Source organism: Melanerpes formicivorus, unplaced genomic scaffold (assembly GCF_026170545.1).
Source record: "Melanerpes formicivorus ecotype bairdi unplaced genomic scaffold, bMelFor1.0.p_v2 SCAF_34, whole genome shotgun sequence".
In the NCBI taxonomy this organism is placed as follows: domain Eukaryota; kingdom Metazoa; phylum Chordata; class Aves; order Piciformes; family Picidae; genus Melanerpes; species Melanerpes formicivorus.
Genome location: NW_027142386.1, coordinates 9,162,349 through 9,183,746, shown reverse-complemented (window position 1 = coordinate 9,183,746; position 21,398 = coordinate 9,162,349). Strand labels below are relative to the sequence as shown.

The 21,398-nt window shown below is 61.2% G+C and overlaps 1 protein-coding gene across 1 annotated transcript in view; it reads right to left on the bottom strand.

The window, feature by feature from the left end:
* The window catches only part of LOC137450037 (hydrocephalus-inducing protein homolog), a 65,444-nt gene that overhangs the window by 26,729 nt on the left and 17,317 nt on the right, over positions 1-21,398 (bottom strand). Inside the window, exons 15-29 of the mRNA XM_068156166.1 lie at positions 21,021-21,185; positions 19,929-20,081; positions 18,179-18,417; positions 16,027-16,282; positions 13,377-13,520; positions 12,367-12,510; positions 11,031-11,294; positions 7,997-8,206; positions 7,069-7,182; positions 3,569-3,746; positions 3,094-3,224; positions 2,240-2,373; positions 1,177-1,313; positions 293-420; positions 8-199 (exon numbers count right to left, since the gene is read on the bottom strand). Coding sequence (XP_068012267.1) covers positions 8-199; positions 293-420; positions 1,177-1,313; positions 2,240-2,373; positions 3,094-3,224; positions 3,569-3,746; positions 7,069-7,182; positions 7,997-8,206; positions 11,031-11,294; positions 12,367-12,510; positions 13,377-13,520; positions 16,027-16,282; positions 18,179-18,417; positions 19,929-20,081; positions 21,021-21,185 — 2,589 coding nt within the window. The remainder of the gene's footprint in view (positions 1-7; positions 200-292; positions 421-1,176; positions 1,314-2,239; positions 2,374-3,093; positions 3,225-3,568; positions 3,747-7,068; positions 7,183-7,996; positions 8,207-11,030; positions 11,295-12,366; positions 12,511-13,376; positions 13,521-16,026; positions 16,283-18,178; positions 18,418-19,928; positions 20,082-21,020; positions 21,186-21,398) is intronic.

Here is a 21,398-nt window from a genome sequence, read left to right as displayed (position 1 = left end):
GCTTTACCTTCTGAGCAGGCTCCTCCCTGCTGAGGAACCACTGACAGGGCAGTGGGAGCTGATTGTAGAGCCGGATGGTCTCTTCCTGGCACTGCCCACACTGGACAGCAGAGAACTCCAGCCTGGCCCTGGAGAGGCTGAGGGAGGGCACAGCCACCTTGGCACGGAGGAGGACACGACATGTGGGTCCTCCTGCAACCTAGTGAGGGACAGAGCATCCAGGTGAGATCCCAGCCTGCCAGCTGCCCCAAAAGGCAGTGTGGGCACAGGGAGGGGGGGAAGCAGAGGGCACCTTGATGGGCAGCAGTGCCTCCACCTCGCCCTGCGGCAGGGTGGCACTTTGGGGCTCCAAGCACACAGTGAAGGTTCTGCTCTGGGAGCAGGGCAGCTGCTTCACGAGCCCCAGGTCCACGCTGAAGCCTTCAACAGATGGAAAGGAAGCAGCTGAGGCACAGGGGACATGAGATGGCTCACAAGCACCTTAAGTGTCCTGGCTAGCAGCTCTGGGAAGGATCTTTTGCACCTCCAGAAAAGCTGCTGCTCCTTCTCCCTTGGCAAAAGCTTTGCACAGCCAGAGCCCAGGAGCCACAGGGGAAAGGAAAACATTGCAGCTGAGGAGCTCCAGCAAGTGCAGGGAAGGACACTCAGAGCTCTTCAAAGAACTCCCATGCCATGGTGCTCCCTACAAGCAGCTGGGAGGAGACCTCTGAGCACCCTTTCTGCACAGCAAGGCAGCGATTGGTGGTGCTGCAGCCTTGCCTCAGGGCTGATGCCAGAAGCTGTTGGGATACCCCCAGGGGAGGCTGAACACAAGCCCCAGGACCTCGTGAGCCTCACACCAAGCAGCTCAGCACCACCAAGGCTCCAGCTCCTTGCAACACAAGGCCAGCGAGTGCACAGAGAAGCTCAGCTGCTGCTGCTGGCAGCCAAGTGCAGAAGGTGCTGAGAGGTGCCCAAGGTGCTCACCCACCCAGCCCCTGCAGGGCAGACTTAGGGCAGCCACAGGCAGGCCAGGCCTCTGGGCACTGCTGGCCAGGAGAGCTCAGGCTCTAAAGCAGCAGGTCCCAAGGAGGACAAAGCTTTACAAACAAGTGCTCCAAGAGAACTCCCCATGGCCAGGGGCTCAGGCTGAGCTGTCCCAGGCAGGCCACAGGAAGGGTCCCCAGCACTGCCTACCTGTGCCACGCAGGAGCTGCCCACAGACTTGGAAGGACACAGGGAAGTGCCCCGGGTTGGTGACCTTCACGCTGCGCCTGTGGATGCCACCCAGAGCCACGCAGCCAAAGTCCAGGATGTGCTCAGGCAGCTCAGCTCTGCAGGGAGGAGGGAGGGCACTCCTGAACCCACAGCCTGGCCACGTTGCCACAGGATGGGAGGTGCAAATCCACTGGGAAAACTCAGCTCAAGCTGCTGACACCCAACACCTGAGCAGCCGGGGACAAGACTCTGGCCGGTGCCAGGGGAGGCAGGGCCCAGGTTCTAGCAGCTCCCAGGGGCACCTTCAAACACAGCTGGTTCCCAAGGGACACTGCCCACACCTCCTGTGCCACTGCAGAGAAGCCCCCTGCAGCTCCACTGCTCTCAGTGCAACTGCTGAGCCTGGCCTGCAGCCCAAGCCTGGAACTGCTTCAGGGCCTTGTCAGATTTGAGCCCCAGGAAACCTTCACCCAGCTCTGTCCCCAGAGCCCCAGGGACCACAGCCACCAACACCTGCAAGACCCATGGGCAGGTCCTGTCCAGAGCCATCCCACTGTTCTGCAGAGCATCTTCTGCCTGGGCTGGAGCCTGCTGCAGCTGCTCCTCAGCATGAAGCAGCAGAGGGAAGGACCAAGCGACCTAGGAGAGCCCTGCAGTCCCCCCAGCCCCCAAGCCCCCAGCTGAGACTTTGCCAAGCTGCTCTGGGGCCAAGTGTGGTCTGGTGGGAAAAAAAGGAGGCCAGTTCTGAGCTGCTTCTTTCAGAGCTGCTCAGCAGGAATGCTGTCTGGAAGGGCCTGATGCTCTGCACTGGCTCCATGAAGAGAGCCCAGCATCTGTGGGCAGCTGAGCACCCCCAAAGCTCAGGGAAGTGAGGACACTCAGCTGCTCCCAGGCAGCACGGCACAGCTCTCAGGAGCAAAGCCTTTGTGCTGCCCACAGCTGTGCCCAGCTCTGCAGAGCCCAGCAGCTCTCAGCAGCAGGGCTGCACTGCTGGCTGTCACCCCCAGAGCACCTGCAGGTGGCTGTGGAGGTCTCTACTCACTTGAGAAGCCTGCGGCGAGCCTGCAGCCTAAAGGCAGCTTCCTCTGGGGCACTGCAGGCCACAGCTTCCTGCTGCTCCAGGATGTGCTCCTTGAGCAGGATGTCCTCCAGCTGCATCTGCAGCCCAGTGTCCAGCTGAGGCAGGGAAAGACAGGGGCTGCTTAGCCAAGGTCCTTCCCAGGGCATGGGCTTGGCTCTGAAAGAGGATCCCATCCTGCTCTTCTCGAGGGGGTGATGGAGTCCTCTTGTCTCACTGCTCAGTGCCTGGGACACCTCCAGCTCTCTTGGGCAGCACCTTCTCTCCAGAGCTACCAGCTCCAGCACCCTCACCTGCCCAGGCACTGCCTTCAAAGCTATGCCAGACACAGATGGACAAGCCAGGAACTTCTCAGAGCTCCAGGGATTTGCCTGCCCACAGGGAGTGCCGAAGCAAGCTGGACAAAAGCCCTCTGGAGCAGGAGACCAGGAGAGAGCTGCTGCCTCTTGCAGATGAGAGCTGAGCACAGTCCCAGGGCCAGCCCAGGCTGCTGCTCTCAAGCTCTGCAAACCTGGCAGGGCTTGGCCTGGGAGGAACAAACAGCCCAGGGATGGGGCCCCATCAATTCACCCCCATGAGCATGGCCTGCAGGATCTCAGCCAGCTGCCAGGAAGCTCCTCCAGCTCCAGCAGGGACAACCTCCAGGGCTGGACAGCCCCTGGGGCAGCACTCAGCTGATGAGAGTCATGGCTGAGTGTGGGCAGGGAGGTCCCACCTGCTAGCAGGGCCCCAAGAAGCCTGTTGTGGGGTACAAGGGGATGCAGTGACACAAGGGGGAGAGGCTGGCTCCTGCCACACAGGGCAGCAGCTGTTCTCACCGTGGCAGCCAAGTCATCTGGGGTTGGTTCTGTGGCTGCAGCCTCCCCCAGGACAACTTCTCCATCTCTCTCACTGTCCTTGGCCATCTTTTCTTTCACCTTCCTGAAGGCCTTCTCATATTTCTCATTTCCTGAAGGCAGAAACCCCCCAGAGTGCAGTGTGGGCATCTGAGCTGGGCAGCCCCCTCCCCACACCACCTCTCCCAGAAACACTCTTCCAGCAGCTCTGGGCAGTGGGTGCCTATCCTCCTGCCTGCATGCTGAGCTTCAGCCCTGCCCAGCTTCCTCCCCCAGAGGAGCAGCTCAGCCCCAGCCAGCTGGTGCAAACCCAGCTCTGCAGGGTGGCTCCTGGGACAGAGCCCACAGGGACTTGCAGAGCCTGGGGAAGCCACCAGTGCTGCTCTGACAGCCTTGGGGGTAGGCCCTGGGGGAAAGCCCAGGGGAGCATCCTGAGGAGCAGCCAGGCAGTGCTCACCTTGGATGTTCCTGGGCAGGTGCAGGCAGAGCCTGGGAAAGCTTCCCTCTCCTTTCAGGCAGACTTCTTGCGGCTCCAGGTGACCCACTTGGAGCTGGAAAGCCTTGCAGAAGGCCCCAGGCGCTTCTGGCAGGTAAGAGACTTTCAGCACCTGCTGCTGGCCGGCTCCAAGGCTACCCTGCAGGGAGGGAATGCACCAAAGAGGCTTTGATGGAGGGGGTGATGCTCAGCCAGGTTCTCCTCTAGAAGACAGCAGACAGCAGCACCTTCTAGCTGTCTGCTTTCCAAGAGCTTGTCTCCTGCCCCAGGCTGCCAGGTCCCCTCCAGAGTGCCAGCGTGGGGAGAGCTGGAAAGGACCTCTGGAGGTCATCACTCCAACTGCCCTGCTAAAGCAGGGCACCCCCAGCAGCTTGCCCAAGAGCAGCATGGCCAGGGGGAGCTGGAATCCCTCCAGAGCAGGAGGAGACCTTCCCTCAGCACAGCCTGGCCTTTGCTCAGCACCAGCACAGCTCTGCTGCTCCCAGGCTTTGCCTTCAGCCAGCAGGAGCCAGGCCTGACCAAGCAAAGCTCCAGCAGCAGTGCTGGGCAAGGCAAGGGAAGTGCCCCTGCCCTCTGCAGGGCCAGCAGCTCCTCTCACAGCACCTCAGTGGTGGCCACTAGGCTCCTCAGCTCAAAAGGGACAGGGACCTACTGGAAAGAGTCCAAGGGAGACTACACACATGCTGAGGGCCTGCAGCATCTTTGTGAGGCTCAGAGGCTGAGACTCCTGGGGCTGTTGAGCCTGGAGAAGAGCAGCCCCAGAGAGGGCCTCTGCTCAAAGCTCAGCAAGAGCTAAAGGGCTTGTGGGGGACAAGAGGATGGGGCTGGACTCTTGTCAGTGGTGCCCACTGACAGGACAAGAGGCAAGGGGCATCAGCTGGAACCCAGGGAGTTCCAGCTGACCAGGAGGAGAAAATTCTCTGCTGTGAGGGTGCTGGAGGCCTGGAGCAGGCTGCCCAGAGAAGTTGTGGAGTCTCCTATGGAGAGATTCCAACCCCCCCTGGGCACGCTGCTGGGGGTGCCCTGCTGGAAGGAGGAGGTTGGGCTGGATGACCCCCAGAGGCCCCTTGCAAACCACCCCCCCTCCTGGGATCCTGGGAGTGCAGGTGGGTGTCCAGGGCTCTGAGCCCCACCTGGGACTCCCACCAAACCTCCTGCCTGTGCAGTTCAACTCAGGGTGCAGGAGCCTGCCCTGGCTCATGCTGAGCTCCAGAGAAAGGCCACAAGGAGGAGCAGAGGGCTGGAGCTGCTCTGCTATGAGGACAGACTGAGAGAGTTGGGCTTGTGCAGGCTGGAGAGGAGAAGGCTCCCAGGAGACCTTCTGGTGGCCTTCAGGTCTCTGCAGGCAGCTCCAAGAAAGCTGGGGAGGGACTTTGGAGGGTGTCAGGGAGGGACAGGACTGGGGGTGTGGAGCAAAACTAGACAGGGGGAGATTCAGGTTGGGTGTTAGGAAGAAGTTCTTCCCCATGAGGGTGGTGAGAGCCTGGCACAGGCTGCCCAGGGAGGTGGTGGCAGCCTCCTGCCTGGAGGTGTTTGCAGCCAGGCTGGAGGTGGCTGTGAGCAACCTGCTGTGGGGTGAGGTGTCCCTGCCCATGGCAGGGGGGTTGGAGCTGGCTGAGCCTTGAGCTCCCTCCCAAGCCTGACAATCCTGTGATTCTGTGAGCTGCAAACACATCTTGGGCCACACAGCAGCAGAGCCTAGGACAAGATCTAGAACAGAAAGTGTCACTGGGGCTTCCAGAAGTGTCTCTGGCTTCCAGAAGAGCTGTCCCAGGCCAGAGCAAAAGGAAGCAGATCCAGAGGCACCTGGCTCTGGGTGACAGGACACATCTGCAGCCTTCCTCAGCTGCCCACTGCACACAGGGCTGCACTTGCAGGTCCCTGCTCCCCTTCAGGCTGCAGGGAGAAGCTGAGGAGTGGGCCAGGACCTGCCCCCTGAGCCCCCACTCCAGCACAGGACACAGCCAGAGCCAGCCCAGCCCCACTGCCAGCACCATCCACGCTGCCACAGCAGCACCAAGCAGAGCTGTGCCTTCAGAAGCTGGCAGGAAGAGGGCATGAGCCTGGCACCTCTTGCAGGAGGCAGGCAGGAGGAAAGATGGAAGCCATTTGGCTTCCTTTGCCCATGGCACCAAGGGCCTGAGAGAGGAATGCTGCTCCAGCCCAGAGACATCCACCCAAGGCTCAGGAGCTGAGGTCACAGAATCCTGGAAGGCTTTGGCTGGGAAGGGACCTTTCAAGCTCACAGAATCACAGGGCTTGGAAGGGACCTCTGGAGATCATCAGAGCAGGGTCACCTAGAGCAGCTTGCACAGGAGTGCAGCCAGGAGGCTTTGGAATGGCTCCAGAGGAGACTCCACAGCCTCTCTGGGCAGCCTGCCCCAGTGCCCCACTGCCCTCAACACACAGAAGTTCCTCCTGCTGTCAGATGGAACTTGGCTGTTGCAGTGTGTGCCCCTTGCCCCTTGTCCTCTCCCTGGGCACCACTGACAAAGCCTTGGCCAGAGCCCCCTGGGTCCCCTTGAAGGCTTCAGAAGCACTGAGGGGATCTGCCCTCTGTCTTGTCTTCTCCAGGCTACAAAGCCCCAAGCCCCTCAGCCTTTCTTCACCAGACAGATGTTCCACTCCCCTCAGAGCCCTTGGCTGGACCCTCTCAAGCAGCTCCCTCAGGTCCTGACCAGCTCCTGCCCCCTGGGGACCACCACTCACTACAGAAGCTCCAGCCAGCCTCTGTGCCAGCAGCTCCTTCAGGCCTGCAGTGAGCAGGGACAGCTGCAGCTAGGGCAGGCTGCTGGGATGCTGCAAACTCCTCTCTGCACTGCTCCAGCCCTGCTCAGCCCTGGCCCCCTCACTGCCCCCCCCAGCTGCTGCAGAGGAGCAGAGCTGGAGGGGTGAAGGAGCAGGGAAGGGCTGCTCCAGCTCCTGGCACAGGAGCTTCATGGCCAGGCAAGAGCCAGGCAGTCTCCTGGGCAGCCCTGGCAGGGGCAGGCAGGGCAGTTCCTGTCTGCTCCCACAGGAGGTGACCCAGGACAAGAGCAAATGCTCTCAGGCTGTGCCAGGGGAGGGGGAGGTTGGGCATCAGGCACAATTTCTTCCCCACAAGGGCTGTGAAGGCCTGGCCCAGGCTGCCCAGGGCAGCAGGCAGTCCCCAGCCCCGGAGGCACTGAAAAGCTGTGGAGATGTGGTGCCAAGGGCCAGGGTTTGGGGCTGGCCTGGCAGTGCTGAGCTCCCAGCTGGCCTTGAGGATCTGAAAGGGCTCTTCCAAGCCAAAGGATCCTGTGATTGCATCCCCTCAGCAGAGACAGCTCCCAGCCCTGCCTGCTGCTGGGACAGTTCCCTCCTGCTCTTCTCTTTCTCCCCGGTTTTCCCCTCCAAGCCCAGCCAGGGCAGGCTGGCACAGGGCCAGGGTCAGGCCCTTGTGCTGCCCCCATCCTCACCGTGCTGGGCACCACCAGGGGCACAGCGGGCAGGGGGCTGCGGGCAGTGCCCGTGCCAGGGCTCAGCACCACGAAGGGGAAGGGCAGCTTCCCACAGTTCTGCAGGGTCAGCTCCACCTCTGTGACCACGTCCCACAGCTGCAGAGAGGAGAGAGGAGTGGGCAGTTAGAGACAGGCCTGGCACTGGGCATCTCCTGCAGCTGGCACTGGGGAAGGAGCCAAGGGAAGCAGTGCAGCAGAGCAGCAGAGCAGAGCTGGACACTTGGCTCCCAGCTTCACCTGGGCACCCCCAGCCCCAAGGGACCTCTTGGCCCTGCACAGCAGCTGAGCTTTGGGGCACCCTGCAGAGGCACAGCACCAAGCACCCAGAGATCAGGCATGGGAGCAGAGAGGAGCTGAGCTCTCTGCACCTGGAGGGGGCCTCAAAGCCTTGGCTGCAGCAAAGCAGCTGGCATCAACACATGGCAGAGGCAAAGGCACCTGCAGAGCTGGCAGGGACACAGGGCAGACAGAGCACCAAGCACAGGGCCAACAGCTGGAAACAGCTGGGGGGGAACTGAAAAGGGCAGTGGGGGTGACTCTGGGACATTCCCCCCAGGATGGGGACTGGCAAGCCCAAGAGGGCTTCCTCTTGGCTTTCTGTTGCTGATGAGCCAAGAGCATTACAGCAGCCTCTTCCTGCAGCTCAGGCTTGAGCAGCAGCTCAGCAGCTGCTGTCTGGAGAACACAGCCCTCTGGAGGGCAGCGCTGGCCTCCTGCCCACCCCAGGAGGCACCTCCAGGTGCCTTGGAGAGGAGGACTTCCCAGCTGAGGTGGGGGTGGAGCTTGGCAGCAGGAGGCAGCACTCCAAGGTGGTGCTGCCAAGCCCTGGAGCCAGCACAGCAGCTGGCCCTAGCCCCAGGCAGGCAGCCCCCAGCAGCCAGGGCTGCAGGCAAGGAGAAGCCTGCGCTACCTGCAGCCCCACGTCCAGCTCCGTGGTGTCCAGGAGGTAGCTGATGAGTGAGGCCTCCCCACGCAGCCTGAGCTCGTAGCTGGGGCCTCCCTGCACCCTGCAGAGAGCCCTGGCACAGGCCACAGTGTTAGGGTGGCCAAAGAAGCTGAAGGTGACCTGCTGGCTCTGGCCCGGCTGCAGCAGCCCATGCAGCGGCAGCACATCGAACACCTGGGGAGGGAGGAGAGGTGGAGAGGCTGAGCAGGGAGAGGGAGGCAGGAGAGCAGCCCTGGCCTGGGGCAAAGGGAGAGCTTCCACAGCACCTCCCAGCTCCACAGCACTGGACAGCAGCAGCAGCTGCAAAGCAAGCCCCAAGGGCTGCAGTGAGCAAGTGGCTGCTCTGGGGGAGAGCACTCTGCTGCAGGCTCCAGCACCTCATCAAGCCAGGGGCAGCTGAGATGGGAGCTGGGAGCAAATCAAGTCTGGCTGTGCCCATGGCATCTGCTGAGTGTGGCTCCAAGCCCAGCCACAGATGAGGCCTGGGCTCCAGCTTCACTTCCTACACCCAAGCCTGCAGGAGCAAGCTGAGAGGCCTGGCAGAAACTTTGAGGGGGCATTTTGCACCCTTCTGCCAGTCCAGCTCTGCTCCCTCCTGCCCAAAGAACATGTTGAGAGCCTCCTGCCTGGACAGCTTAGGGTCTCCAGGAGCAAACCAGGAACAGAGCTGCCAGTCAGACTCCCAAACAGGCAAAGGACAACTGAGGAAGTGCTTGGCCCAGCTCTGCAGTGGTGCTTTGGTTTCATCCTGTGCACTCATGGCTGCTGGAGAGCTGAGGATCTCCCCCAGGCCATTATTCCCAGGACACCTTCCTGAAGAAGGCAGCTGAGATGCTTTCCTGCCTGGCAGCAGTTGGGAGCTCATCTGTAACCTCAGAGGTGCCACCTTGCCAGAGGAGCCTTGGCTCTGGCCTTCTGAGGCCTGTTTCTGAGAGAGGCTTCTGGGATTGCTCCTCCAGCTCCAGAGGCTCTGCTGCTTCAGGCAGCTGCAGTGCTTGGTGCTGGGGCCTGGCCACCAGCAGGCTCTGCAGGAATGGTGCTGGGACATCCTTGGGCCTAAGCAGAGCTCCATCTCCCTGAGAGATGAAGCACCAGGCAGGGCTGAGTCTTCTGTGTCAGTGCCCCTCCTGCCCCCTGCCAGCTCCCTGGCTGGCTCTGCAATCCCAGCCCTTGGCTGAGGCTGGGAGGGGCAAAGGAGTGGGGCTGAGCAGCTGGCCCATGGGGCTGAGGGCTTGGCTTGGCACAGAAGGAAGCTCAAAGCCTTCCCAGCAGCAAGCCTCATTCCACCCTGCAGAGCAGCCCAAAGGCAGGAGCCCTGTGTCCAGCTGCCAGCTGCTGCCCCTCCTGCTCTCAGGGCAGTGGCTGCAGGGCTGTGAGAAGGGAGGGTGGCAGCAGCAGGGCTCTGCTGGCAAACTGGGAGGCAGGAGGAGCAGCAGGTGTCCCAGAAAATCTACCTCTGCCTCCAGGGAGTCCTTGGCATCTGCTGGCTCCTGGGCAGGATCCCCAGCTGCTCCCAGGGCCTGGGCTGGCTCCTCCACACCCCCAGCCCTGGAGCTGCTCCCTGCAGAGGCCCAAGGCTGCCAGCAGGCTCCCTCCTCCTGCACTGCCTGGGCTGGGAGGCTGCACCTGGAACAGAACAGCCCTGTGAGCAGGGACTGCAGGGGCAGGCAGGGGAGACTGCCCCAGCAGCTCCCCCCTGGGCTCTGCTGCTCTGAGCTCAGCAAGGGCTCTGCCCCAGCAGCAGAACTCAAAGAGAGAGAGTCAGAGCAGATGGAAGGAAGACATTTGTGGTGCTGAGAACAGTGAGCCACTGGCCCAGGCTGCCTGAGGAGGGGGCAGATGCCCCATCCCTGGCACCACTCCAGGGCAGGTGAAGGTGGAACAAAAAGAAGCTACCAGGCAGCTTGCAATCAGGAACTGCCTGAGCCCTCAACCTGTCCCTGCAGCAGCCCTGGGAGCTGGGGCTTTGTCTCTAAAGAGGCAAGGTGAGAGCAGGGGCTGAGAGCCCTGGGGCTGTGGAGCCTGGGGCAGGGCAGCCCCAGAGGGGATCTGCTCAACACTCAGCCAGAGCTAAAGGCTGGGGGGCAAGAGGACACCTGTGCTTTGGCAGCAGCAGAGCAGCTGTGCTTGGGGGGACAGAGGAGTGGCCTCTGCTTGCCTGAAGGGGGAGGCTCTTGGAGCAGGGGCTGGCTGCCAGGCAGGCTTCACCTCTGAGGTGCCAATCCAGCACCTTCCCATCAAGGAAGTTTCTCCTCCAGCTCAGATGGAAGCTCCAGGCTTCAGCAGGCCCTTGTCCTGTCACTGGACACCACTACTAAGAGCCCAGCACCATCCTCTTGCCCCATCCTCTTGCCCCCAACCTTGTATCTCTTGCTGAGCATTGATCAGATCCTCTGGGGCTGCTCTTCTCCAGGCTCTCAGCCCCAGGGCTCTCAGCCTTTCCTCCTCAGAGAGCTGCTCCAGGCCCCCTCCAGCATCTTTGGAGCCTCCCTGGGACTCTCTGCAGTAGGTCCCTGGCTCTCCTGAGCCGGGGAGCCAGCACTGGACACACTGTTGTGGGGGCAGTGGAGGTTCTTAGTACTGAACTGACAACAACTGGGGCTGGCAGGGAAGGCAGAGAGCTCCCAACTTGTATCTGCTTGTCCCAGGGCCCAAGCAGGGCTTTGGAGCTCCAGGGACAAAGCAGGACTCCGAGGTCATGGGCTGCAGGAAAAGTGTTGGCAATGTCTTCTAGTCTTGGCTGGGCTGCAGAACAGTCCCCTGCCCATCCCCAGAGTGCTGGAGGACAGCTGAGCACCCAGCCTGGCCACAGCTGGAGGGCTTGTTCCTGCCAGGCCAAGGGGAAAGCAGTTGGCCAGAGCCCAGGGAAACCACCTTGGTCTCTGCAAAGCACAAGCAGGACAGCAGGAAGCAGAAGAGCTGCAAGGAGAGGGCAGAGGTGGCCATACCTCAGCTGGCTGCCCTGGCTGGCTGGCAGCAGCTGCCAGCAGTAGGAGACAGGCAGCTGGCTGCAGTTGGTCATCTCCAGGCTCTGCACAGCTCCAGTGTCATTCAGGATGCAGCCAAAGTCCACAGCCATGCTCTGGAAGTGCAGGCTGGGGCAGCAGACTTCTCCCCGCAGCAGGACCTGCTCCTCATGAGGGTGCTCCAGGAACTGGATCCTCAGAGCCTGCTCCACTTGCCAGGAGTGCAAACCCTCTTCATGAGCAGGGTTAAAGCTGATGCAGAGGGGAAGCTCCTGCCCTGCCTCCAGCTTCATGGGCTGCAAGGAGAGGAAGAGCATCCAGCACCCGTGGGAGGCCATCCCCAGGGCTCACAACCATGGCAGTGCCCCAAGTGTGGCTCCAGCAGGGCCTGCCTGTGCCAGCCCCACCCCACTGCTGGCCCAGCCCAGCTCAGGCTTCTGCAGAGGCACCAAAGCCCCCCCCAGAGCAGCACCCTGGCAGGCCAAGGCCGTTTGCACTCTCTGCTCCTCCCAGCACTGCAGCCTGGGCCTGGGAGGGCTGAGCACCGGCACAGAAGCACAGAAGGTTAGGACTTGGAAGGGGCCTCAAAAGGTCATCAGTCCAACCCCCCTGCCAGGGCTGCACAGGAGTGGTGCCCATGCCCACATCACCACGTGCCTGGCAGAGCCTGTGCCCAGCACCTGCCGCTGGCACAGGGGGCAGGCAGTGGCTGGAGGAGCACCCTCAGCCTTCTCAAAGGCAGGGCTGCCCTTGAAGGCAGCAAGCTGCTCCTGAGGAGCAGACAGGCAGCTGAGGAGGGCTGCTGGGATGGCTTCCAGGAGACAGCTTCACTAGATGGCTTGCCCACAAGTTGTTTGATCCCTTCTCTTCATCTCCTAGAGCCAGGACTCTGAAGGAGGTTGGAGCAAGGAGCAAGCAAGGAACAAGCCACAGGGCAAGAGGAAAGGGCCTCAAGCTGCCCCTGGGGAGGTTTAGGTTGGACACGAGGAACAATTTCTTCCTCACAAGGGCTGTCAAGGCCTAGCCCAGGCCTGCCCAGGGCAGTGGTGAGTCCCCATCCCTGGAGGGAGTGCAAAGGCATGGAGATCTGCTGCTGAGGGCCATGATCTAGCAGTGAGCTGGCAGTGAGAAGTTCACAGTTGGCCTTGATGATCTGAAAGGTCTCTTCCAGCCCAAACCATCCCATGGCTCTCTTCCCAAGCCAGATGATGCCTTGTTTCCTCCAGCAACTCATTTCCAAGCTGGTTCAGCTCAGGCTCACTGCTGGCTCTGCAGAAGCTTCTCTCCTGGAGGCCCTCCCAGCAGGAGCACACCACCACACTGCTCCCTCTTCACACTCCAGCAGCAGCAAGGCCCAGGGCTGCTCACCTGAGCATCTGCAGGCAGGGGCTGCTGCTCCACATCACAGAGAGAGAAGGGCTGCCCTAAGGCCAGAACCATGCTGAGGGGCAGGGGGCAGATGTTCTTCAGAGCCAGAGGCTGGGCCAGAGGAGTTAGGACATCCCCTGCTTGCTGCAAGCACAGGAGAGAAGCATCACTCACCCCCAAGTGCCCAGGGCCCTCCTTCCCCATCCGCTGCCTTTCCAAACCCTTCAGCCCCCAGAGCTCCCAACAGCTCCTCTGGACTCTTTGGATAGGTTGCTCCCCTTCTGGAAGGGCTTTCTCCAAGCACAGCAGATGCTGCTGCTGGCTGCAAACCACAGCATTGCCCAGGGGGAACAGCCTCAGGAATGTGCAGGGAACAGGCCCCTGAGAGGAGGCAGCTGCTGCTAAGAGATCCAGCCCATCTGATTGCAGTGGCCTGTCCTCTCCTGGGGACAGCAGCACAAGAGGAGTTCCAGTCACCTACACTCATGCCTCTAGGAGCCTCCTAAGGCCAGGGGTGCTGGGCAGAGGAGACAAGCAAGCAGGATGCAGCAGAGAGCCTGCAGGAGCCTAAGGCTGGCTTTGAGTATGCACAGCCAGCCAGCAACCTCCAGGCTCCTGCTGCCCCTGCTACAGTGCCAAGATGCTCAGGGGCCTGGAGCAGCTCTGGGAGGAGCTGAGAGCCCTGGGGCTCTTGATCCTGGAGAAGAGCAGCCCCAGAGGGCATCTGATCAGTGCTCAGCAAGAGCTACAGGGTGGGGGACAAGAGCTTGGGGCCACTCTCCTCAGTGGTGCCACACCAACAAGAGCAAAGCAGTGCTGCTGAGGCTGTTGCCAGCCCCAGGGCAGCAAAGAATGAGCTCAGTGCTAACAGCAAAAGCTTGGTCCTGCTGCAGTCAACAGCCAAAGCCCTGGGGACTCAGAGCAGCTCTCTTCCCTCCTCCTTTGAAGCCAAGCACAGCCACAGCTTCCAGCCAGCAGGTCCAGGGCCAGGATGCCAGCCAGACACTCACCTTCTCCACCTGGAAAGTGATTGCTGTGGAGGACATCTGCAGGGCAGGAGCAATGAATTGGCAGCTGAGCTCCACCTGCAGGATCTGGGTGCTCCTGGCCTCGCTGCCCACCGCGGCCTGGCACAGCAGCTGCTCCCTCACCGCCTGCAGGAGAAGCCACAGGGCACATGGGGGCTGCCAGCAGGGTGGCCAGAGGACAGCCTGCATCTGCCAGCCACCAGCCACGGCCCTGCCACTGCCCCCCTCACTGCTGGTTTCCCCTTGCCCTCCACAGCTTGTGCTGCATCCCCTTTCTCCTGCACTCCAGTGGCCATCAGGCTGCAGCCAACAGCCACAAACAGCTCTGGGGAGGCTTGTGCTGCCAGGGACAATCCCTGCCCCAAAGGGTTCTTCCTTTGATGTGCCCCAGTGCTGAGCACAGTGCTACAGAAAGCTGGAGGAGCTGATGGAATGAAGATGGAGATGGAACTGGGCAGAAAAACAGGAGACAGAAAGGCCAAGGGCAGTCAGCTCTGCCTTGGAAGCTCAGTGGAAATGATTCCTGAGGAGGAACAACCCCTGCCCCAGCACAGCTGAGGCCTTGGCCTGCTGGGAGCTTGCAGCTCTGCAGACAGGGACCTGGGAGTGCTGCTGGAGAGCAAGTTGCCCACGAGCCAGCAAGCTGCCCTTGTGTCCAAGAAGGCCAAGAGGATTCCTCAAGGAGACTGTGGCCAGCAGGCTCTCCTCCCCCTCCATCCTGCCCTGCTGAGGCCACAGCTGGGTCCAGTTTGGGGCTGCCCAGTTCAAAGTAGTCAGGGAACTACTGAAGAGAGCCCAGTGAAGACTACAAAGATGCTGAGGAGCCTGGAGCACCTCTCTGAGGAGGAAAGGCTGAGAGCTGGAGCTGCTGAGCCTGGAGCATCACAGAATCACACAGAAGCACAGAAGGCTCTGAGCTGGAAGGGACCTCCAAAGGTCTTCTAGTCCAACCCCCTCAAAAAGAAGAGCAGCCCCAGAGCAGATCTTCTTCATGCTCAGCAAGAGCTAAAGGGTGAGGGGCAAGAGGATGGAGCCTGTGACAGGACAAGGGGCACAAACTGGAAGCCAGGAAGCTCCATCTGAGCAGGAAGAGAAAATTCTTCTCAGCGAGGCTGCTGAGGCCTGGAGCAGCCTGCCCAGAGAGGTTGTGGAGTCTCCTTCTCTGCAGAGACTCCAAACACCCCCTGGACACTGGCAACCTGGCCAACCTGCTGTGGGTGCCCCTGCTGTAGCAGGGGGATTGGGCTGGATGATCCCCAGAGGTCCCTTCCAACCTCCCCCATGCTGGGATTCTGTGACCCACAGGAACCCCCCCACAGGCAGATGCCTTCAGGTCAAGGAGGGATCACTCCCCACTAGGATGCCTCCTGCCCTCCTTCCCAGAGCTGCTTTGAAAAGAGACCTCCCCAGGACAGAGCTGCCTTGCATGTCCCAGCAAAGTCCTCTCTCAAGCTGGATGGGCTCACAGCCAAGCCTTGCTCTGGACAGCTCCTGGGATCACTTCTCCACTGCTCGCTCTTTCCTCTGCTACAGCACCACAACCCAACTCCTCCCAGAGCTCTTGGCTCTGACTGCAGGGCCAGGCAGGCACAGCTGGCTGCACAGAGCCCCTGCCAGCTTTCCAGGGAGACATTCTCACCACTGCACTCAACAGCTTGGTGCCTTTTGCTCCTCCTCAGCAAAACCTTTGGGCTCAGAACTGCATGGGGACAGCCCCAATACAGCCACCCAGGTGAGCAACGAAGTCTTCTTCAAGCCACTCTTGAGGCAAGCCTTTAGAACACCCTTCAAAACATGAACATCAGCAGGAGCTTCCTCTAGAGCTGTTCCACAGAGAATCATCTCATGGCTTGCCTTGGCTTGGCAGGGACCATTCAAGGTCATCCAGTCCAAGCCCTCTCCACTTCAACCTCTGTGCTGCTGGAGCTCAGCAGTGCACATCAGGCTGCAGCTCCTCTGCAGAGCTGCATTCCCCTGGCAGAAGGCTCCAGGCAGGAGGAGGCCCAGCCACCCATCCAAGGGTGCTGGCAAGACCTGGCTGCCCTTGGCACAGCAGGGCTGGCTGGGAGCCTGGGGCAAGTGTCACTGTTCCCAGGAAAGCAAGTTAAGCTGCCAGTTGCAGTGGTGCCATGGGGATGAACATCCCTGATCAGCAGAGCTGGCACTGGGCTCCTTCCTCTCCTCCAGCACTTGGTGCCAGACAAGGCCTCTGCCCATCTTTGTCTGCAGAGGAGAAATGCTGCAGCTCCAGCCACTGCCTGCCCTGCTGGCTTCCCCCAGACACAGGAAACCTGCCCTCCTGCCTTCCTTTCTGCCTCTGCTCCCAGGCTGTGAGTCACTTCTTCTCTCTGCCTTTCCCTCCTGCCTCAGCACCTGGCACCTTGGCACCTGCCACAGCAGCAGCTGCCTTCAGCCCCTGCTTTGGTAGCAGCAAGTGCTGCAGGATGGAACACAGAGCAGCCCCAGCCACAGATGGTGGCCAGCAAGGAAAGCAGAGGACTCTGCCAGGGGGAACCTGTGGCCTTCAAACACTCTCTTGCTCACATTCTCAGGCCAGTGCCAGGGGGCTGCAGGACAAGTCCCAGGGGAGGTGATCTGATGGGGAAGGCTCAGCCCTTGTGAGGGACCTCACCTGGGGAGTGCTGGAGAAGCCTTCCAGCATCACCTCCATCGTTTGGCCTGGCCTCAGCTCCATCCTCTTGGGCCGAAGCTGAAACACAGGGCAGGCAGCAGGGGGGCCCTGGGAGGAAGCTTTGCCCTTGGTGCTGCTGAGGGAAGGCAGCCAACGGCGCTGGCCAGGCGGGGAGCAACCTCCCACGGTCCAGCGGAGCCGCTGGGTGCGGCGGCCTCGGTTGGTGACCCTGAAGCTGTAACAGCAGGGAGCCAGGCTGCAAGAGGAGCAGAGATGGAAAAGATCAGGAGAGCTGCTACTGCCCAGCACTCACCCAGCTGCTGCTGCTGCTGTCTGACCACACAGCTGGCAATGGAACCACCTCTGAACTGCTGACCTAGCTCAAACCTTCAGCGGGAGCCAGCCCTTGCCTACCCCTGAGCTTCTCCCCACCCAGCAGCAGCTCTGGTTGTGCCCAGCCAGGGAAAGCTTCCTGAAGCACATCCTCTCAGCTGCTGTGGGCAGAGCAGCACCAGCCCCTGCTGCTTCACACTCAGCAGAGTTTTAGCAAAGGGCTGCCTGAGGGTCAGGCTGGATCAGACCCTGAGCTGGCCTGACCTGGCTGCAAGCCCCTATGACAAGAGGGATCTGGAGGTGCTGGAAGGTGTCCAGGGAAGGGCCACGAGGATGAGCAGAGGGCTGGAGCACCTCTCCTATGGGGACAGACTGAAGGAGTTGGGGCTGTTCAGTCTGCAGAAGAGAAGGCTCCCAGGTGACCTCATTGTGGCCTTCCAGGATCTGAAGGGGGCTACAGGAAGGCTGGGGAGGGACTGCTCAGGATCTCAGGCAGTGCTAGGACTAGGGGGAATGGAATGAAGCTGGAGGTGGGGAGATTCAGGCTGGAGGGGAGGAGGAAGTTCTTCCCCATGAGAGTGGTGAAGCCCTGGAATGGGTTGTGCAGGGAGGTGGTTGGGGCCCTGTCCCTGGAGGTGTTTAAGGCCAGGCTGGATGAGGCTCTGGCCAGGCTGATCTAGTGTGGGGTGTCCCTGCCCATGGCAGGGGGGTTGGAACTGGCTGATCCCTGTGGTCCTTTCCAACCCTGACTGATCCTGTGATACTAAGCAGATGGAGGAACAGCTCCAGGCCACTGCAGCTTCCCCTGGGCAGCTGCTGCCTCAGTTGGCTTCCTCTGCAGATGCCAGCGGGGAGCTGCAGGGTGTGGACTCCTCAGGGCCCACCCGTGGCAGGAGGGTTGGAACCAGATGATCCCTTCCAAACCAAACCATTCTAGGATCCTATCTGGTGGTCAGGGCACCACTGGCTTCGCTGGTGGGGGGCCCTGGCATCCCTTTCATGCCTCCATCCTTTAGGAAGCATCCAACCCTCATCAGCCTCTGCTGACCAGAGCAGCTGGGCTTGTGTTTGAGACAGAGCACTGAGCCTAAGAACATGGATCAGCAGGAGTGTGGCTGAGAGGAGCAGGGCAGCCAGCCCAGCTCTGGCTGCTGAGGAAACAGAGCCACAGCCAGAGATGAACAACCAGAGCCAGACAGAAACCCAAGGGAATGTCCCATGGGAATGGAAGTTCCTTCCTGGAAAGAAAGCCCCAGTGCAGCTGGGCAGACATGGCCACCCTTTGCTCCAGGAAACCCCTCCAGGGATGGGGACTCCAGCACTGCCCTGGGCAGCCTGGGCCAGGCCTTGTCCCTTAGGGGAAGAATTTGTTCCTCATGTCCAACCTAAACCTCCCCTGGAGCAACCTGAGGCCATCTTCTCTCCTCCTATCCCTTGTTCCTTGGGAGAAGAGCCCAACCCCCACCTGGCTCCAGCCTCCTTCCAGGCTCTTGTAGACAGCACTGAGGTCTCCCCTCAGCCTCCTCTTCACCCCCAGTTCCCTCAGCTGCTCCTCCCCAGCCCTGTTCTCCAGAGCCTTCCCCAGCTTTCTTGCCCTTCCCTGGACACGCTCCAGCCCCTCACTGCCCTTCCTGGAGCGAGGAGCCCAAACCTGAGCCCAGGGCTCCGACTGTATCCTCAGCGGTGCCCAGCACAGGGCACAAGCCCTGCCCTGCTCCTGCTGGGCTTCAGCCTGAAGAAGCCCTGGGGCTGCCCTGGAAGAGCCAGGAGCTTCTCCTGGCTGAGCCCCCGGCAGCAGCAGGAGCTGAGGGACACCTACCTGAAGCGAGTGCCCAGGCTGAGCTGCGGAGCCAAGGGCCTGTCGAGGACGATGGTGCTGCCGACGCCGAGCGCCCGCACGGGGATGCCGGAGCCACGGCTGTGCTCCACCAGCAGCTGCACCTCGGCCTGGAACTGCCCCGTGTCGTCCAGCTGGGCTGTGACAGACACAGACACCTGGCCCTCGGGGGGGATCACTCCTCGGCTGGGCTCAACCCTCCAGCACCAGCCTCTGCCAGCCTGCAAGACAAGGCAGAGCCCAGCTGAGGCCAGGAGCCACAGCCCTCGGTCTCTTGTGGGCTGGAGGAGCAAGGATGTGAGGGCAACAAACCAGAAGGGCTTCCTTTGCCTGCAGCTGAGCTAGGGGGGCTGCAAGCAGCACCTCTGCAGGAGCTGACACCCCCCCTGTGCCACCCTCCTCTCACAGACTCCCCTCATTAGCCACCACCTCACCAGCCCCAGAGACACTCGGCCTCAAGAGAAGGTTGTTTCCTCCTCCAGCCTCCTTGCAGGGAGTGCTCCCTGGCCAGCAGGAAATGCACTGGCATGCAGATCTGCAGCTCCCAAGGCTCCAGCATGGGGGCAGTGGGACATGCTCCACATTTCAGGGCTGTGCTTGGGACAACAGGCCCTGCTCAGCCCAAACCCTGCAGCATCCCTGGAGAGGTTTTGCCCTTTGGAACAGGAGGCAGCAAGGTGCTGGCAGGCTGGGCACGAGCCAAGTACATTGCATTGGGCAGGAGCCAGGGGAAGGCAGCTGGAGTTTCCAGCCTGGCAGCCCTGAGCTCTCACAGGACAGCTGCTAGAAATCTCCCTCTTGGAGTTTCCAACTAGCCCTCTTGGCCTCTCACTACAAGTCCTAGTCAACAGTCTGTCCCCAGCTTTCTTAGAGGCCTCTTTAAGCACTGACAAGCTGCAAGAAGTTGACTTTCCTCCAGCAAATCCCAGGGAGAAGATCAGAGAGTCACAGAATGCTTTGGCATGGAAGGGACCTTCAACTAGTTCCAAGCCCCTGACCTGGGCAGGGACAGCTTCAACTAAAGCAGCTTGCTCAAAGCCCTGTCCTCAGTTCAAAGCTGAAGGACCTGGCATTGCTCAGCCTGGAGAAAAGGAGGCTGAGGGGAGACCTTCTGGCTCTCTACACCTCCCTGAAAGGAGGCTGGAGCCAGGTGGGGTTCAGTCTCTCCTCCCAGGTACAAGCGACAGGACAAGAGGCAATGGCCTCCAGTTGCAGCAGGGCAGGTTGAGGGTGGCCATGAGCAACAATTCCTTCCCTTGAGGGCTGCCAAGGCCTGGCCCAGGCTGCCCTAGGCAGGGGTAGAGTCCCCATCCCTGGAGGGATTTCAAAGCCTTGGAGCTGTGGTGCTGAGGGCCACGGTTCAGTGCTGAGCTGGCAGTGCTGGGCTGAGGCTTGGCCTGGAGGATCTGAAAGGTCTTTTCCACCCCAAGGCATTCTGTGATCCCAGAGCTCCAAACCCATGACTCTCACAGCCAGAGACCTTCCACAAAGGAAAGGGGGAGCTTGGAAACAGGCTCCAGGCTCACTGCTGCTCAAACATCTCCTCAAGCTCTGGGCTCCTGAGGGCTGCCCCAGCTGAACCTGCCCCCACAGCCAGGCTCCTCTGGCCACCTGGGGGTGGAAGATCTTGCTTGCTCTCTCAGGCAGCCAGCTGGAAAGGCTCCAGAGGAGAACTGAGCCCCGGGTGGCCACAGAGCAGCCATTGCCACTGGAAGCCTCTCCAGATACTCACCACCTCTGCCTGGAAGGCTGCAGGGATGGGGCTCTGATTGCAGAGCTGCAGACACCGGGAGGCCTCCTGCAGAACTTGGATGCTGCCAAAATCGAGCTGGCTGGGCTGCACAGAGACAACTGGGCCCTCTCCAGTGCTCACCAAAGAGACCTTCTGCTCCAGGGAGGAGAGAGGAAAAACACCATGGGGAAAGCTGGCAAGGGTCAGACAGCTCTGAGGCTGCTCCTGGATGGGGGAGAGCTCTGCCTGCTGGAAGTTGGCAGTGTTGGAAGCCTGAAGCAGGAGGCCTGCAGCAAGGGTGGGCTCTGGAGGGACCCCAGCTGAAAGCCACAAGCTGCTGTTGTCAGGGGGAAAGAAAGCAGCCTGCCCAGGCTGCAGTCTCTCCAGCAGCTCTCCTTCCTCTGCCCTGTGCCTGCTCCCAGCCCTGCTGCTGCTCAGCCTTGCCCCAAACCACTCTCCCTGGCTTCTGCTGCTGCACAGCCAGGCTTGGGCAGCAGCTTTTGGAACACTCCCAAAGCTACCCCTTGACCAGCAGCCCTAGCTGGCACCAAGCTGGCTCTGCAGAGGAGAGATCATGGAAGCTGCTGCTCTGCTTTGTGCTCTGGGGTAATCCTGGCACCACCTGAGGAACAGAGCTGATGGCAGCACTCCAGCAGCCTTTTGGTCTCTTGAGCCAAAGCAGTGTTCTTGCAGAAGCAGCAAAGAGCACTGGAGGTGGCACCTGGATGCCTTTGCTGCAGCACCTTCTCACTCATTCCAGAGCCAGCCTTTGCTTCAGCAGCACTCTGGGCTGTCCCTGGCTGCTCCTCCCCAGGACCCCCAAGGAAGCAGCAGTTGCTGCTCCTCTCCTAAGAGCAGAGGAGGAGAGGCAGGGACAGTGCTGGCTCCTTCCCCCATCTGCCCTGTCCCCAGTGCACTGCTGTGGCACACACTCTGATCACCCTCCCAGAGGGCACCACGCTGCCTCTCCTCTCCCCCTCACCCAGTGCCAGGGATCCCTGTGGTACAAGCCCCCTTTGCCCTGCAAGAAGCCTTGTACACCTCAGGCTCCAGCAAGCCCTGTGGCACGGAGCAGGCCCCTCCAGCACTCACCAGGGGGTGTCCTGCACGCCCAAAGACGGCCACACGGGCAGGAGTGTGCTGCTCTCCTGGCACCTGGGCCTCCAGGCTCAGTGGCACCTCCACGGAGCTGTGAGGCTGAATGATCCCACAGGGCACGGGGCTGGAGTACAGCACAGCAGCATCCTCCTGGTGCTTCTGGAAGGGGCAGGGGCACAGAAGGGGCTGGGCTGAAAGGGATCTTTCAAGCTCCTCCAGTCCAAGCCCCCTGCACTGAGCAGGGACAGCTGCAACTGGAGCAGACTGCTCAGCACCCCTGAGAGCCTGGCCTGGAAAGGTTCCAGGGAGGGGCATCTCTCACCTCCCTGGGCACCCTGGGCAGGCTCTCACCCCCTTCAGAGTGAAAAAATG